This window comes from Diceros bicornis, chromosome 29 (assembly GCF_020826845.1).
Source record: "Diceros bicornis minor isolate mBicDic1 chromosome 29, mDicBic1.mat.cur, whole genome shotgun sequence".
In the NCBI taxonomy this organism is placed as follows: domain Eukaryota; kingdom Metazoa; phylum Chordata; class Mammalia; order Perissodactyla; family Rhinocerotidae; genus Diceros; species Diceros bicornis.
In genome coordinates, this window is record NC_080768.1 from 33,710,194 (window position 1) to 33,727,339 (window position 17,146).

The window sequence follows — 17,146 nt, forward strand, 5'->3', positions numbered from 1 at the left end:
GGCAAACAAAAGGAACTTTTGAATCCAGCTGGTTAAGTAGGTGTAATTTAATTTTAAAGGGTAAGTAGCCTAAGGATGAACACTACTACTATGACCATAAGACTAGCAACTGTGTGACCTTGGCCGGTCTGGCATTGGATAGCCTAAATTAACTAGGCTTCATGCAGCTGAGTTGGATTGACCATCCCAGATTCAGGACACAGTCCAGAGAGGAGCTTACCCTTAGCGCAGCTGTGTATGCAGCTAAGCAATCATGTTGTGACATGCTCCCCTCAGCATATTTAGCAGCAAGGAAACAGAGAATTAAATATAGTCAAATTCACATTTTCTACTGTGTTTGACAGTAAAAGGGGATTGAGTCCTATTAACCCTTCAGCATAGAGAATCCATTGGTAATGACAGAATGAAACTCCAAATATTGCCACAGAAAGTGGAGGGAAAAATTACTGTCTTTTTATTTTCTGTTTCCAGTGGTCTGGTACTAAACCCACCTGCACAAGTTAAGCTGCGTAAGAACACATTAGGGTTTTTTATTGCTGAATCTGCAAAGGAAGTCAGAAGGTAATTTTTTTTTATTACTTTATGGGGAGAAAGTCTAAAGCAAATGCAACTTAATGGCAGGCAGACTGAGTCAGCACTGTGCTTCCTCCGTGTTAAGCCTCACATAAGTCATTCTTGATTTGTCTTCTTTGTCCAGAGCCTTCTTTTACTGTGCTACCTGTCACAGTGATGTTTATACTCCTGAGCTAATTGGAAAATGTAGCTGCAAACACAAGAGCCATCAACACAACGCAGGTACTGCACTTCATATCCGGCTGTCCTCAGCCCAGCTTCTGGGGGCATGACCAAGGAACAACGAGATGTTCCATCTCTTAAAAGACAATGCCCATTTGAACTTGGCCAAGAAGTGGCAGACATTTCCCCACTGGGCATACAAGACCTGAGAATCAGTCTTCTAGAGCTAGAAGAAACTTTACTAGTTATCTAGTTCAACCCCTTCACAGGCCAGATGGATGAGTTCCAAAAGAGATTCAGTGATGCTGTCCAAAGTCACAGAGCCAAAGGGAGGCCCTGGCCAACTCAGTCCCAGGCATGCTGACTTTCAGCTCATTGCTTTTTCACTACATCACACTGGTCTTCCCAACTTCAGTCTGAGAGTTCAGCCTCCATCTGATTGCTTGGTTGGCCATGAGGATACCACCTCATGACCAGTCCTTTCTGTTAAAATTAAATATTTTATTGAGATATATTTGACGTACAACATTGTATAAGTTTAAGGTGTACAACATATTGATTTGATACATTTATATTGCAGTATGATTGCCACTGTAGCCTTAGCTAACACCTCTATTGCATCACATAATTATCATTTCTTTTAGTGTTGGGAACATTACTATTCCTTAAGTACTCTGTTTCCTTAATGGATTGCAGGGAGTTTAAAATTTACTCATTCTGACACAGTGATGAGGAAATGTAACTTTCTCTCTTTTCTCTAATTGAACTCAATAGCTCACCAACAACCCTTTCTACTCAATAGCAGGAAAAGAAAAATTAATCTCAAGCATTTGTGATAACTTGGTCCCTTCTGGTTTAAAACTAAATCTCTTTCAGGTACATTAAGATTCTTCGGGTAAAACCCCAGTGTTTCAGCATTTAAACTTAATCAAGTTGAAATTTGAACTTCCTATCAGGACTATTCATATCTCTAAGGTCCTTATCCTCTCCTTATTCATAGTAATCTATTTAAATGCAGGAGTAAACTTGCTTAACATCATGGTTGTTCTTGTAGTGGACAGCAAGGTATCCTTTAGTGCAAGTCCTGACTGGTTCCTAAGATGCCTCATTCCCTTCCATCTGTGTCAGTTTCTGTGACAACCAGTGACTCTGTTCCTCTAGCTTTGGGTCACTTTCTGTCATTTGTTACTGAAATCCGTTGTCCCTGCCATACCCTCTGGTCTTGAGGTCTGCATAGCCCCTTTTCCCATATTCCTAGTCTTTTAATTCCATTTATTATTTTGGTCTCTCTGCTGTTTGGGATTTTTCAATCTCCTCATGTATGTATGTATGTCAAGATGTGGGAACCTAGGTGGGTGCCCTCTCAAGCCTTCTCCCTGCTTAAACACACGTGCTGCCAGGTCTCTTTTTCTGTAGTCATCGTGTGTTGTTACTAAACACTCTTCCAAGTGCACTCCACTAAGAATCCATATGGAACGGAAGCACCTCTCTCGTTTTTTCCCCTTGCACACCATAAAACTATCATATTTTCCTGCCTAGCTACCCCTCACCAACCTGAAACACTAGTGTGTGTGTTGGGTTGGGGGGACTGGGTCCTTTCTCAGGCTGTGTCATTTTTTTATAATAGCTTTATCAAGATATAATGCAAATATCATGAAATAAATACCATATTCATTTAAAGTGTACAATAATTCACTGTGTTTTAGTATGTAAACAGATTTGTGTGACTATCCCCACAATCAATTTTAGAACATTTTCTGTACCTCAAAAAGAAACTCCATACTCAATAGCAGTCACTCCCCATTCTCGTCTACCCACATCCCTAGAAACCACTAGTCTACTTTCTGTCTCTAGAGATTTGCCTGTTCTGGACATTTCATAAAAAGGAAATCATAGTGTGTGGCCTTTTATGTCTGGCAAATTTTACTTAGCAAAGTTGTAGCATGTATCAATACCTCATTCCTTTTTATGGCTGAATAATATTCTGTTGTGGGGATATACTTCATTTTGTTTATTCATTCATCTGTTGATGAACATTTGGATTATTTCCACCTTTTGGATATTGTAGATAATCTTTCTATGAATATTGGTGCACAGATATATGAGTTCTTGCTTTCAATTTTTTGTGTATATATCTGGAAGTAGTATTGCTAATTCAAATATTAATTCAACATTTAACTTTTTGAGGACCTGCCATACCATTTTCCTCAGCAGCTGCATCATTTTACATGCCCACCAGCAATGCACAAGAGTTGCAATTTCTCCACATCCCAACTGATACTTATTTTCCTTTTTTTAAAATAATAGCCATCTTGGGGCCAGCCTGGTGGAGTAGTGGTTAAATTCACATGCTCCACTTTGGCAGGGTGGGGTTCGCAGGTTCGGATCCCAGGCGCTGACCTACACACCGCTTATCAAGCCATACCATGGCAGGCATCCCACATATAAAGTAGAGGAAGATGGGCATGGATGTTAGCCCAGGGCCAATCTTCCTCAGCAAAAGAAAAAAAGAGAAAGATTGGCAATGGATGTTAGCTCAGGGCTAATCTTCCTCATACACACAAAAATAATAATAATAATAAAATAAATAAATAAATAAACAAAATAATAGTCATCCTAGTGGGTGTAACGTGGCATCTTATTGTGGTTTTAATTTGAATTTCCCTAATGGTTAATGATGTTGAGCATCTTTTCATGAGGATCTTATTGGCCATTTGTATATCTTCTTTGAAGAAATAGCTATTCAGATCTTTTGCCCATTTTTAAATTGGGTTATTGTCTTTCTATTATTGAGTTGTATAAGGTCTTTATGTATTCTAGATACATGTCCCTTATCAGATTTGCAAATATTTTCTCCCATTCCGTGGTTTGTCTTTACATTTTCTTCCTATAATTTGAAGCACAAAAATTTGAAATTTTGATGAAGTCCAATGATGTATTTTTTCTTTTGTTCTTTGCGCTTTTGTGGAATATCTAAGAATGCTTTGACCAACCTAAGGTCACGAAAATTTACTCCAATATTTTCTTATAAGAATTTTATGTTTTTAGCTCTTACATTTAGGTCTATGACCCATTTTGAGTTGATTTGTGTGTATCGTGTGAGGTAAGGATACAACTTCATTCTTTTCAATGTGGATATCCAGTCGTTAAGCACTATTTTGTTCAAAAGACTATTCCTTCCCCATTGGACTATTCTTGATACCTTTGGAAGCAACCTAAGTGCCCATCAAGGGATGAATGGATAAAGAAACTGTGGTATATATACACAATGGAATACTACTCAGCCATAAGAAACGATGAAATCCAGCCATTTGTGGCAACATGGACGGACATTGAGGGTATTATGCAAAGTGAAATAAGTCAGAGGGAGAAGGTCAAATACCATATGATTTCCTTCATTAAGTAGTAGATAATAACAACAATAAACAAACACACAGAGACAGAGATTGGATTGGTGGTTACCAGAGGGGAAGAGGGGAGGGAGGAGGGTGAAAGGGATAATTCGGCACATGTGTGTGGTGATGGGTTGTAATTAGTATTTGGGTGGTGAACATGATGTAATCTATGCAGAAATAGAAGTATAATGATGTACACCTGAAATTTATACAATGTTATAAACCAATGTTACAAACCAATGTTACTGCAATAAACAAAAAATTAAAAAAAAAAAAACAAAAAAACAATGGACGTAAAGGTATAGGTTTATTTCTGGAATATCGGTTCTATTCCATTGATCTGTATGTCTAGCCTTATGCCAGGACCACACTGACTTGATTGCTATAGTTTTATAATAAGTTTTGAAATTAGGAAATATGAATTCTCCAACTTTGTTATTCTTTTTCAAGATTGTTTCGATTATGCTGGTTCCTTGCATTTCCATATGAGTTTTAGGATAAACATGTCAGTTTCTGTAAAGAAGCCAGCTGGGAATTTTGGCTGGCATTGTGTTGAATCTGCAGGTCAATTTTGGAAATATTACTACTTAACTATAGTAAATCTTCTGATGCATGAACATGTGATGTCTACATCTATTTAGGTCTTTAATTTTTTTCAATAATGTTTTCTAATTTTCAGATAATAGACCTTACACAACTTTTGTTAAATTGATTCCTAAGTATTTTATTCTTTTTTAACACTATTGTGAATGAAATTGTTTTCTTGATTTTGTTTTCAGATAATTCATTGGTAAGTGTAAAGAAATACAATTGATTTTTGTATATTGATCTTGTATCCTGCAAACTTACTGAATTATTTTCTTAGCTCTAATTTTTTTAATTGCCTTTTGTTTCATTTGCTTTCCTAATTGCCCTGGAATAATCTCTAGTAAAATGTTGACTAGAAGTGGTAAAAACTTGTATCCTTGTTTTGTTCCTGACCTTAGGGAGAAAGCATTAGGTATGATATTAACTGTGTGTTTTTCATAGATACCTTTCATTTGTTTGAGGAAGTTTTCTTCTATGCTTAAATTGTTGAGGTTTTTTTTTTTTTTTCATTTTTGATCCTTGTCAAATACTTTTTTTTTTTTTGAGATAAGGATGTGGTTTATGCCCTTTGTTCTCTTGAAATGGTGTATTATATTAATTGATTTTCAGATGTTAAACCAACCTTGTGTTCCTGGGATAAATCCCATTTGATCATAGTGGACTATCCTTTTTATACGTTCTGGATTTGGTTTGCTGGCATTTTGTTGAGGAAGTTTGCATCTATATTCAGCAGATATGTTGGACTATAGTTTCTTGTGGGTTTTTTTTGTGTGTGATATCTGTGTTTGCTTTTGCCATCATTGTAAATTTGGACCCAAAGAATGAGTTGGGAAGCATTCCCTCTTCTCTATTTCGGAAAAGTTTGTGAAGGATTAGTGTTAATTCTTCTTTAAACCTTTGATAGAATTTTACCTGTTGAAGCCATCTGGGCCTAACTTTGTTTTTTGATTATTAATTCAATATCTTTACTTGTTATAGATCTATTCAAATTTTCTTTCTCTTCTTGGTACAGTTTTGGTGGTTTTTTCTTTCTAGGAATTTGTTCATTTACTCTATGTTATCAAATTTGTTCACATAAAAAGTATTGTATTCAGAAGTATTCCCTCATAATCATTTTTATGTTTGTCAGGTAAGTAATAATATTCTCCCATTCATTTATGATTTTAGTAACATGAGTATTTTCCCATTTTTGTGGCCAGTCTTATGAAAATAGTTGTAAATTTTGTTGGGCTTTTCAAAGAACCAACTTTCATTTTAATTGATTTTTCTCTATTATTTTTATTTATCTTTTAATTAAATTATTTCCATTCAGACTGGATAAACTCCATTGACCCATCTTTGAGTTGGATGATTTTTTTCTTTTGCATGCTTAAATCTGATCTTAAGTTCATCTAGTAAACTTTCATTTCATTTATTATACTCTTCAAATCCAGGATTTCTATTCTTATTTTTTTTTTATAATTTTAACTCTTTATTGATATTCTCTGTTTTGTGAGACATCATTCTCATATTCCTTTTAGTTGTTTAGATATAATTTCTATTAGCTCTCTGAACATATTTAAAAAAGGTTTTAATAGATTTAAAGTCTCTGACTAGTAAATGCAATGTCTGGGCTTCCTCAGGGATGGTATCTATTGATAGCTTTTTATCCTGTGTATGGGTAATACTTTCTTGTTTCTTTCCATGTCTCATAACTTTTTGTTCAAAATTAAACATTATAAATAGTATAATGTGGTAATTATGAAAATCATATTTCCCTGCCCCCTTCCCCAGTGTTTTTTGTTGTTACTGCTTGTTGTAGGTTCCATTGTTTATTTAGTGACCGACTTTTCTGAACTAATTCCACAAAGTCTGTATCTTTGTCATATGTGGCCACTGAATTCTCCATTCTGTTAGTTTAGTGGTCAGCTAATAATTGGACAGAGATTTTAATAAATACCTGTAATCAATAAGTCTCCCAGTATTTGTTAAACCATGCACACAGCTGTACACTGTCCTGGAGTCCTGAGCATGTGCGGTGTTGGTATAAATATTCCAGAGTTTTTCAAAGTCCCTATGGAGAACTCATTCTTCAATTTTCCTTTTAAACTTTTATTTAGTCTATTGTTTGTCCTGTCTTTTATCCATTGCCTCAGGAAGCTGTAATATTAAAACATTTGATAAAGCTCACTGGGGAGAGGATTTTAGCACTATGTAAGTTCAAATAATATTGAAAAAGACAAGCCATCCAAGTAGGGTCATCCAGGAAACCACCACACGAGTCTAACAATGAGTTTTCTTTGGAAATGAGGCTTTGAAATAAATACAGTTCTGTTCTACTCCCTCTGGTACCAGGAATATGGGGCATTATTTTTCAAGGCTACTGATTAGCCAGGGAGTTGTGGATGGGGCTAGCATAAAGTAAAATACCACAAAGCATGCTGTTCTGAGATATATTCATTTTTCATAACTAAATGTTTCTTGAGTTGCTGCTGGTTAGTTTTCAGAGGTCTGAAAAACTTGATTCTGACAGTTTTTGTCAGTTTATTCTTTGTTTTTATGGAGGGGCAAACATTCTGAAGTCCTTCTTCCACCATTTTTTCTGGTGTCTCATCTTCATTTTTGAAAGATAATTTTACTGGATATAGAATTCTTGGTTTACAATTTGAATATAGAATTCCTGGTTGACTAGTTGGTGATGGTTTATTTACAGGACACTTTGAATATGTCATCCCACTGACTTCCAGCCTCCATTCTTTCTGATGAGAAGTCATCTGTCGGTCTCATTGAGTTTCACTTGTAAATCACGTTTTGTTTGTCTCTTGCTGCTTTCAAGGTTTTCTTCTTGTCCTTGGCTTTCAGCATTGTTACTATAATATGTCTGTGTCTGGGTCTCTTTACGTTTGTCCTACTTGGGGCTCATTGAGATCTTTGGATGTGTTATGTAATAGACTAAGTAATGGCCCCAAAGATATTCATACCCTAACCCCTGGAACCTGTGAATGTTACCTTATATGGCAAAGGGAACTTTGCAGATGTGATTAGATTAAGGATCTTGAGATGGAGAGATTATCCTGGATTATCTATGTGGAGTCTAAATGCAATCACAAGGGTCCTCATAAAAGGGAGGCAGAAGGAGAAGATTTAACCACATGCGTAAGAGAAAAAGCCTTGTGGTTAAAGAAAGCAGATAGGAGCAGATTCAGAGAGAGAAAATGTTATGCCACTGTATTTGCAGAGGGAGAAGGGGCCACAAGGCAAGGAATACAGGAAGCTTCTAGAAGCTAGAAAAGGCAAGGAAATGGATTCTCCCCTAGAACCTCCGAAGGGAATCTAATACTCTGATTTTAGCCCAGTGAAAATCATTTCAGACTTCTGAACTTCAGAACTGTAAGAGAATAAAGGAAGGTTGTTTTAAGTTCATGGTAATTTGTTACAGCATTATAGGAAAATAATACTTAATATTTTTCATCAAATTTGGGAAGATTTCATTCATTATTTCTTTAAGTATCTTTTTCTGCTCCTTCGTTTCTCTTCCCTCCTATTGGTCCTCCCTTTGCATGTTCATGGTACACTTAATGGGGATCCACATTTTTCTGAAACTGTTACTTTTTCTTCATTCTTTTCTTTCTCTCTGGCTCATTCTCACTCTTGATTTTTTGGATTGCATAATCTCTATCAATTTCTCTTTATATTTGCTGTTTCTTTCTTCTGGCAAATCTGTTGGGCTCTGCATTAGTCTCCAATTGCTACTGTAACAAATTTAGTGGCTTAGTGATAAATTAACATTTATCATCTTACCATTCAGAAGTCTGGGCAGGGGTCAGTCAGCATGGCTATGTTTCTTTATGGAAGTTCTAGGGGAGAATCAATTGTCTTGCTTTTTTCGGCTTGCAGAGGCTGTCTGTATTACTTGGCTCATGGCTCCCTTCTGTCTTCAAAGCCAGCAATGTCTTTATCACTTCTCATTACTCTGATTCTGCTTCCCTCATCACATCTCTTTCTCTGACTCGGGCTCTTCTGCCTCCCTGTTCCACATTTAAAGAACTCCTGTGATTACATTGGGCCCACCTGGATAATCCAGGAAAATCTCTTCAGGTGTGCTGATTAGCACCTTTAATTCCATCTGCACCTTGAATCCCCCTTGCCGTATGTAACATAACATATGGACATGTTCTGGGGATTAGGACATGGGCGTCTTTCAGGGAGGGGGACATTTTCTGCCTACCATAAGCCCCTTGATTCATTTCCTAGGCCTGTCATAACAAATTGCCATAAACTGGGTGGCTTAAAACAACAGAAAATTATTTTCTCACAGTTCTGAAGCTAAATGTCTGAAATAAAGGTGCCAGCAGTGCCACACTCCCTCCAAAGGCTCTAGGGGAGAATCCTTCCTTGTGTCTTCCAGCTTCTGCTGTCTCTTGGCATTCCTTGCTTTTGGCAGCATGACTCCAATCTCTGTCTCCATCTTCACATGACCCTCTCTCCTATGTCTCTCCCTCGTGTCTGTCTGTTTTCTTCTTCTTATAAGGATACCAGTCATTGGACTTAGAACTCATCAAAAATCCAGGGTGATTTCATCTTCAGATCCTTACCTAATTACATCTGCAAATATGCTATTTCCATTTAAGGCACTGTATTAGTCAGCTTGGGCTGCCATAACAAAATACCACAGACTACGTGGCTTAAACAACAGAAACTTATTTTCTCATGGTCGTGGAGACTGAAAAGTCCAAGATCAAGGTGCTGGTCGATTCAGTTTCCAGTGAGAGCTCTCTTCTTGGCTTGCAGATGGCTGCCTTCTCACTGTGTCCTCACATGGCAGAGAGAGTGGGTTCTTCTCTCTCTTCTTCTTATAAGGACACTAATCCTATCAGATAGAAGCCCTGTCTTTATGACCTCAGTTAGCCTTAATTACTTCTGTAAAGACCCTATCTCCAAATACAGCCACATTGGGAGTTAGGACTTCAACATATAAATTTCAGAGGGACACAATTCAGTTCATAATAGTCACATTCTGAGGTTCCAGGTAGACTTGAATTTTGGGAGACACTGTTCAATCCACTAACCCCTCTAGTGAATAATTAACTTCAGTTTGTGTACTTTTCAACTATAGAATTTCCTTTTGGTTCTTTTTTAAAATTCCTATCTGTTTATTGATATTGTCTTTTTGAAGAGACATTGTCATGCATTTCTTTACTTCTTAAGTCATAATTTTCTTTAGTTCTTTGAACATATTTATAGTAGCTTTTCTGAAGACTTTATCTGCTCAGTCTGACATCTGGATCCTTGCACAGGCAGTTTCTGTTGTCTGCTTTTTTCACCCCTTTGCCTTGTTTGTGGTTTCCTGTTTCTTTGCACCTCTCATAATTTTTTTGTTGAAACCTAGACTTTTAGATAATATACTGTAGCAACTCTGGACACCAGGGCTTGTCATTGCTTTTTTGATTGGTTGGTTAGTGACTTGGTTGGACTGTTTCATTGAAATCTATTTCCATTGCAGTGTGAAGCCTCTGATGTTGCTCATTGAGTGCAGTGTTGGACATGCACACAGTCACCCTGGTATGACAGTGGTTTTAGCAGGGCTCTTTGTAATTGTTTCCTTCCCTGATCTCTCTGTTAAGCTCTCTGCCTCTGTTGGTATCACACCCAGATCTTAGGCTACACTAATTGGCTGAAGATCACTCTATTATTTTTGACAATACCCTGAGGCATATATTGCCCTACAGTATTATCCAGTTAAATTTGGACCCCTTTGCAGCAGTAGTTTTTGAGGCCAGTCTTTGAGGTTTGTTCTGAACCTGAGAGAACAATTATTAGCTGTCTTTTTTCCTGGTTCACTATATAGTAAATTCTGGCCTATGGTTTACCTTGTTGTTCTCTGAGTTACTCGCCTGCACTTAATTGTTTGCCACCAGAATCACCATTGTTTTCAAGACTATCCTTGGGCTTGAACTTCTCCACACTCCGTTCCAAGTAAAGCCAATTCCATTGGGAAGAGCTTCAGAGCTCTCTGTTCTTATGACCTGCTTCTCCCTCTGGGCAAAAATCTCTGAGCCTTTACTCCAGAGTTTGGGAGATAGGGACAGTGGTCTACTTCTCTTAAGGTGACACACCTGCTTTTTGAGCAGGACACTGGGCATTGGTGGTAGCTTCTGGTCTTCTTGGCTTGCCTCTCCCACTATGAAACATGTGCCGTGGGTGTAAGCTGGGATGAGGATAATCAGTGCTCCATTCTGTTCACCCTGTGATGCCTGGGCAGGGCCTCTATCCTAAGAATGAGGGCTGTGTGGAGGAAGAGAGCCTCCATCCTCTTGGCTGTACTCACCTGAAATTTAGCCTCTGCAACACGGAGCTGGAGGAATCCAAAATGCTGGTGCCCTTTCCCTCCCAGAGACATATCATAGCCCTTGACTGGGAGCTGGAGAGAGAGGGAGCTCTGTATTCTTGGGCACACTTATCCAGAATGGAGCTTCTATAACACTTAGTTGGGGTTGGAGGGAAGGAAGCAGTTTGTGGCTCAAGTGCCACAGACTCCTGCAGTTCTTACTAAGATTTAGTATAATTTCTTGAATAATTTTACTTCATTTGCTATATCCCCATAGGACAATTTCTAGAGAATTTAAATGGCTGTGTGTTTGTTAATAATTTTCATTAGTTATTGTTACACTGAGGAGCGGTTCCATGGAGTTTCTCATGCTGTTGTTCCACATGTAGAACTAAAGGCTCTATCTTAACCCTATCTTTATTTTCTCTGAGTCTTTCAATTTTCCCTTGAAGATCTCAGACAATTTGGGGCATAGAAAGAAACTATTCCTATGTAATTTCCTGCAATCCCTATTGTCTGTGGTGTTTGTAACTAAATGCTTGAGTCTGAAGAATATTGTTAATTAAATGGGCTTCAAGATCCTATATTGGACTCATAAGTTAAACATTTACTTTTTTGCATTCTATAACAATATGAATCTTTCTTGAGGCAATGGATGAGGCTGAATAAATAGGAGAAAGGTCTCATTAAAAAAGGTGTGAATCAGAAAGAAAAAATAATACATTAAAAGTATCATCTCAGTACACATATCTTTATACTATATGAAAATTTAGCATGGTTTCTTGCAGTAGACTTATCCCTGTAAACACAACGTACAAATCAAACTTTTGCAAATAAATTATACCCATTCATATGCATGCACTGTGTCAGTCATTTTGCAAAACAAAAATGTTTTCTAAAAATGAATAATCACCCCTTTAGCTGACTATTAAGAGTGATTTTACTATAAATATTTTAACAGAGGAAGTTGCTCTAGTATAGAGATGGAAAGATTTTTGTATAAAGAGAAAGGCTCTGCCTTTATATTTGTAGATATAACAAATTTTAAAAATTCTGTGGCATGTATTGTATAATATCTAGGGAATAAATTAGTAAGACTTTCAATTTACAATCTAATGTTAGAGCTTTGATGTAGTTATCTCATTCCTCAGAATATTTCATTCTTCTCATAATAGAATTATTTCTTCTTCCTGACCCATATTGATCCTCCCTGATCACTCCTACCAAGACTATCCCACTGCATCCAGCAGAAATCTACTAATCTGGTGTCAAGATTCTTAAATAGCAGGCAAGGAGCAAGTCAACTGTTCTTGACTTCAGTTTGCCAGATGATGGCAGCAGAGTACCATGAAACGCTCATGGGTCAGGTGGCTAGAGGGTAGACTTGTGTGTGGATGTGAATCTGGAGAGCTGGTTCTAGCCAAAATGTGCAAAGAGGACATCGCTGTAGAAGGGGACTGCTTGGCCCTAATGTTTGACAGTCATAATAATATCTGGATATTCTCCCAGAGAATTAACTTTCAAGAAGGACTTAGGAACTTACCAATAAATGACAAAATAGAGAACTTACTGACTTTGGATTAGTACAGATTTCAGGTTGACAATTTCATGTTTTCAGAGCCAGATGAAGACTATTCCCAGCCCACTCCCTTCAAATAATTATCTCTTTATTGAGCTCATTAAGTTTGCTGGGTCCCACCAGTTTCTTCCTCCTACTGTACTCAATGAGAATGCAGAAGACACGAATTCTGACACAGCTGTGCCACTGATTAGCTGTGGTTTAGGGAAGATGGTACTTTTTGGGGTCTCAGTGTCATCATTTCCAAACCGGGCAGTCCTCATCATCTCTGTGGCCCTTTTCAATTCTGATATTCTATGAATTCTGATCCCTCTTCCTTTGATCACCTCCATTTTTCTAAACTAGAACTACACCAGAGATTTTCCACTTAAGTTCACAATCCAACATTTTAGAGAGGCAGCATGGAAAAGAACATAGATTCTGGATTGGTCACTTCTTAGCTGTGTGACTTTAGACAAATTTAAGTTCTTAGTGTGCTTCAGATATCTGAAAAATGTCGAAATATTATTACATATCTCAAATGGTTAAATGAGAATATTAGTACATAAAGAGTATACAAATTGAGTATATTAATATAAATAGCATTAAGACCAGTGCTTGGAAAATAGTAAGTACTGTGTGTATATTAATGATCGTATTACCCATGGGAACATAAACTCAAAAGGAATCTCATTATTTCCTTTCTCATCAATGAAATACAGATGGAATAAGAATTGGCAGTCCTAGTAGATTACATTTATTTGAACCCATTCCCTGATGTTTTTTGGATTCAGATCATGAAGACCAGGAGGGCTAGGCTTCAGAGCAGGAGGAGTAATTGTCTTCTGCTTTTCTGCTTAATGTAATTAGATAAGTTATTGTGCAGGAACTTTCCCAACCCCAACTATACAGTTCACTGCCTGCTTTTTCACCATTGAAATCTCTAAAACCTAAGGTTTTAGAGTGGTGGTCTTCAACCAGGACAGGGAGCAGTCTCTAACTCCTCTAATCTCCACCCCTTGAGAATTATTTTAGAGTACTCATTAAAATATTAATTTTTGCCATGGAGTTGCATCTAAAGGAGAGGGGAATTGTTGAAAAAGAAATTGGAAAGAGTGTGAAAGGTGTCAGGGACAGGAAGAAATGTTAGGAAATGGTTTGAATAGGTGGGCCAAACTTGAATTGACCCCTTTTTACAGTTTTCTTTAGGTTTGGTCCTGGGTCACATTTTTCATAAACATGGAAGACTAATTGATCTCTTCAAGAAGGGAGTCACCCCAGCCAATGTTCCCTTGGGAGGAGAATTCCAAACCCAGAAGGTTGAGATGTAACTACCCTCATGAATGTACCAGCTCGTCTCCTTCACTTGGCTTTCCTAAGCAGCTCTGAAGTCCAGTCAGAGCTCTCCTCCTGTCTTCTTCTCTAAAGCAAGGTCAGGGGCTACATGTCCACTGAATTCCAATAAAAGGGAAAGCAGCTTGGTAATACATCCACAAAGAGCATACACCAATGTCTTGTATTCTTATATTCATAGCAATTGCTATCATTCTGCTAATCCTACAGTTGACAAAATGGGGGTCTATTTTGTCCAGTCCTTAGTGTCCATCTCCACCTTAGCTGTGACCCTATTTTTTTCTTATCCCAATGATTCCACTAGCTTCCTACTGGGTTTCCCTGGATCTAGCTTCTTTTTATGCCAATCCATGCCGTCTTTCACGGCTATAATGATTTTCCTGAAATAAAGTTCCTATCATGAATGGATTTACAAATAAATAAATAAATAAATAGATGAATATTATCCCCACTTTTGCAAGACTAAGGCATTGGCTTGATCTGTTGTCCTGCTGCTTCTTTAGCTCCTAAGAGCAGTTGTTCTTATCCAGAATACATGATATCACTTTTTAGGTGTGTCACAATGATTGGTAAACACTAAATTTTGTAAATAATTACAACAATTTAGCTATTTAGTAAACTAGAGCATATGCAGAATTATCCAAGTAATATAGGAATTATTTTCACTCATTTGAACTATGATAAGATTTCTTGAGGGAGAGAGGAAGAAGTAGAATTATTGCTATCCATATGGAAATCATATATGAGGCATGTCTTAACATGCAATCCTAATTATATATGCCAAGAAAGGAAAATGTTTGCCTGTAGCTTTCAAGGAAATCACTTCTTGAAGAAGAGAGAAAGATAATCAAATTGTTGGCCATGTATAGGACTTTCATTTTTTTTCTCAGTCATTCACAGGTCTTAGATGCTGTGTCTTTTTTGATGTCTAATGTTTTATCCAGAAACCTGCTCTAGAATATCCATTGGGAAGTCATAGTAAGCCATGGCAAGACATTAGCAGTCTGGCTAGAGTATTAGGCAAAAATCCATCCTATTTTTTTTCTTTCCGGAAATGTGAAAAAATAATTACACACCATCAGCTGTAGATAGATAAAAATATAAATAAATAAAATGATCAAACTCTCTTAGAATGGAGTCAGAGAAACTTCAGTTGCTTATCTACTGCCTTGAGAGAGGAGACTTCGCTTTCCTGTTTTTATTTTATTCTTTGCATTTTTCCCAAATGTTTGAAGCAGCATAGAAACTCGGGAGAAGGGCAACAATCAATTGTTGCACACTCTTAACTGTCTTATCTACAACCTGTAGAGAGAACACTTTGAGAATTGTTTTTGAAGGTCATTAGGATTATCGAATTTACAGTTGGAAGGGACCAAAAGAGATCATGTGGGGGAGTCCTCTTTCCTCTTCAGGCAGCCAACACACAGCCTGAGACTTCACCAGTCTTCACACTGGCTGTTCTTTCCAACCCGCAAATGCATGCACATACCTTCACGAATATGAAACCTTCCAAAATTATACAAATCATTAATGTGCTTTTAGAAGAGATTTTGTTAAGAATGACACAAGGGGAGAGTTACAGTTTCAGCAAAAATTTCAAGGTTCATACATAGCACTCACCTCACCCACTTATTCTCTCCCAGCCTTTTTTTATTACCTGGCAAATGTTGTTGGCTGGAGAGTTAGGCTCTGAGAAAGCAGAGGCTTCCCGAAAGTTCCATTGTTCCTAAGCCAGTTTGGGCATGTTGCCTTTTGCATTCCATAGCTTAGCTTCTATCATGTGCACCAAGCCGGCTAGCTTTTAAAGACTGACAGTTGGTAACACACTAGTCCTCCCTCAGATTTTTCTTCAGATGTTCTCTTCCTGAGCCATTCCCTCCAGGGCAAAAGGTAACCACAAAATAAGGAAACATCAGTCAACCTGAAAACCCCCATCAAGCCTCCGTATGTAAGTGAAGGCTTCTCAGGCTTACAGGTAGGGAGCAATCTCACTCCAAACCTAGCTCTTAGCATACCTGTGTGATGCAATTATTGCTGATTTAAGCTGACAAATCACATATCCAAAGGATATTCCTCTTCTTCCAGAAGTGTGTTTTGACACAACTGATATTTTCTATGGATTAGAATGGTTCATAAAGAATTATATTAAAAGAAGAGGGATACCAAGATGTTTTTGTGGCTCTTTCTGTCTGCCATTGTCCAAAACCTGGTGATATGTCAGTTTAAATCCTTGTTGCACATGAACTCCCCATTCTGAGTAGACTAAGTACAGAGATGATTCTTAAACTGACACAGGAGGAAAAGGTCATGTCTCTTTTCTCCATTTGAGTGGGCAGGAGAAGAGGAGTAGCAGTGATGGCTACTCTTTGACTTTGTCCATCTCCTTGGTAACTTCACACACAATCTCCCCATCTTTGATCACCCAGCAGTCAGACTCAGGCAAACAGAGAATGCAGGGTCCTTAAAAAGTGAAAGAGAATCATTTAACTTCCAAAGCATCCTTTGGAATGTTATTTTTTATCACAATATCAAGTGCCAATTCTTATGGACCAACAATGGCTTCCTAGCCCAGCGTTTTGAAAGGATTCCTAGGGTTGAATCTGGGTCTGGAATAAGAATGACATGATTGAGTACCAACATATGGGTCCCGGAAGAAGTAATGGCTCATATGTCAGTGTTTTCCATCTCAATGCAGCTTCCTGTTGCTCATTTAATTATTAAATTTCAAACATTCTTGCATTTACCCTCACAATCACCCTTTGAAGTCCCAGTATTATCCCCATTTTGCAGATTGGACAATTATTTGCTTTTGTTATTTTCAGATTTGGAAATTCACAAATCTTTTGAGACATAGCTCATGTAAGATCGAGAGTCTTCAAAAGTTAAAATTAATAATAAAGCAAGCCTTGAAGGAAAAATAAACTAGAAGGAGGCAATATCCAAGAAGAATGAATTGCAACCTGAGCAGTATCTACAGAAGGGAGAAGGAGGCTTGTATAGTGATCCTTTTTTACAGTCCTATAGTGGCTCTAGACCCTGCCTGTAGCAGGAAGTCTCCCCAGATGCCAAACTCTTGGGTGAAATGGGAGGAGTGATGGGTTATAAAGGTGCAGCTGCAACTCAATAGGTACTTATTCTAAGCATACTGTATGGTATTGAAATCCTCAAAATCATTTTCCACCTGCTCTCTAACTCTGTAGAAGGAAATTA

The 17,146-nt window shown here is 37.6% G+C and overlaps 1 protein-coding gene across 1 annotated transcript in view; it reads left to right on the forward strand.

The window, feature by feature from the left end:
* KCNU1 (potassium calcium-activated channel subfamily U member 1) overlaps positions 1–17,146 on the forward strand; it is a 134,223-nt gene that overhangs the window by 53,071 nt on the left and 64,006 nt on the right. Inside the window, 2 exon segments of the mRNA XM_058524865.1 lie at positions 472–561; positions 698–795. Of these exon segments, the coding sequence (XP_058380848.1) occupies positions 472–561; positions 698–795 (188 nt within the window).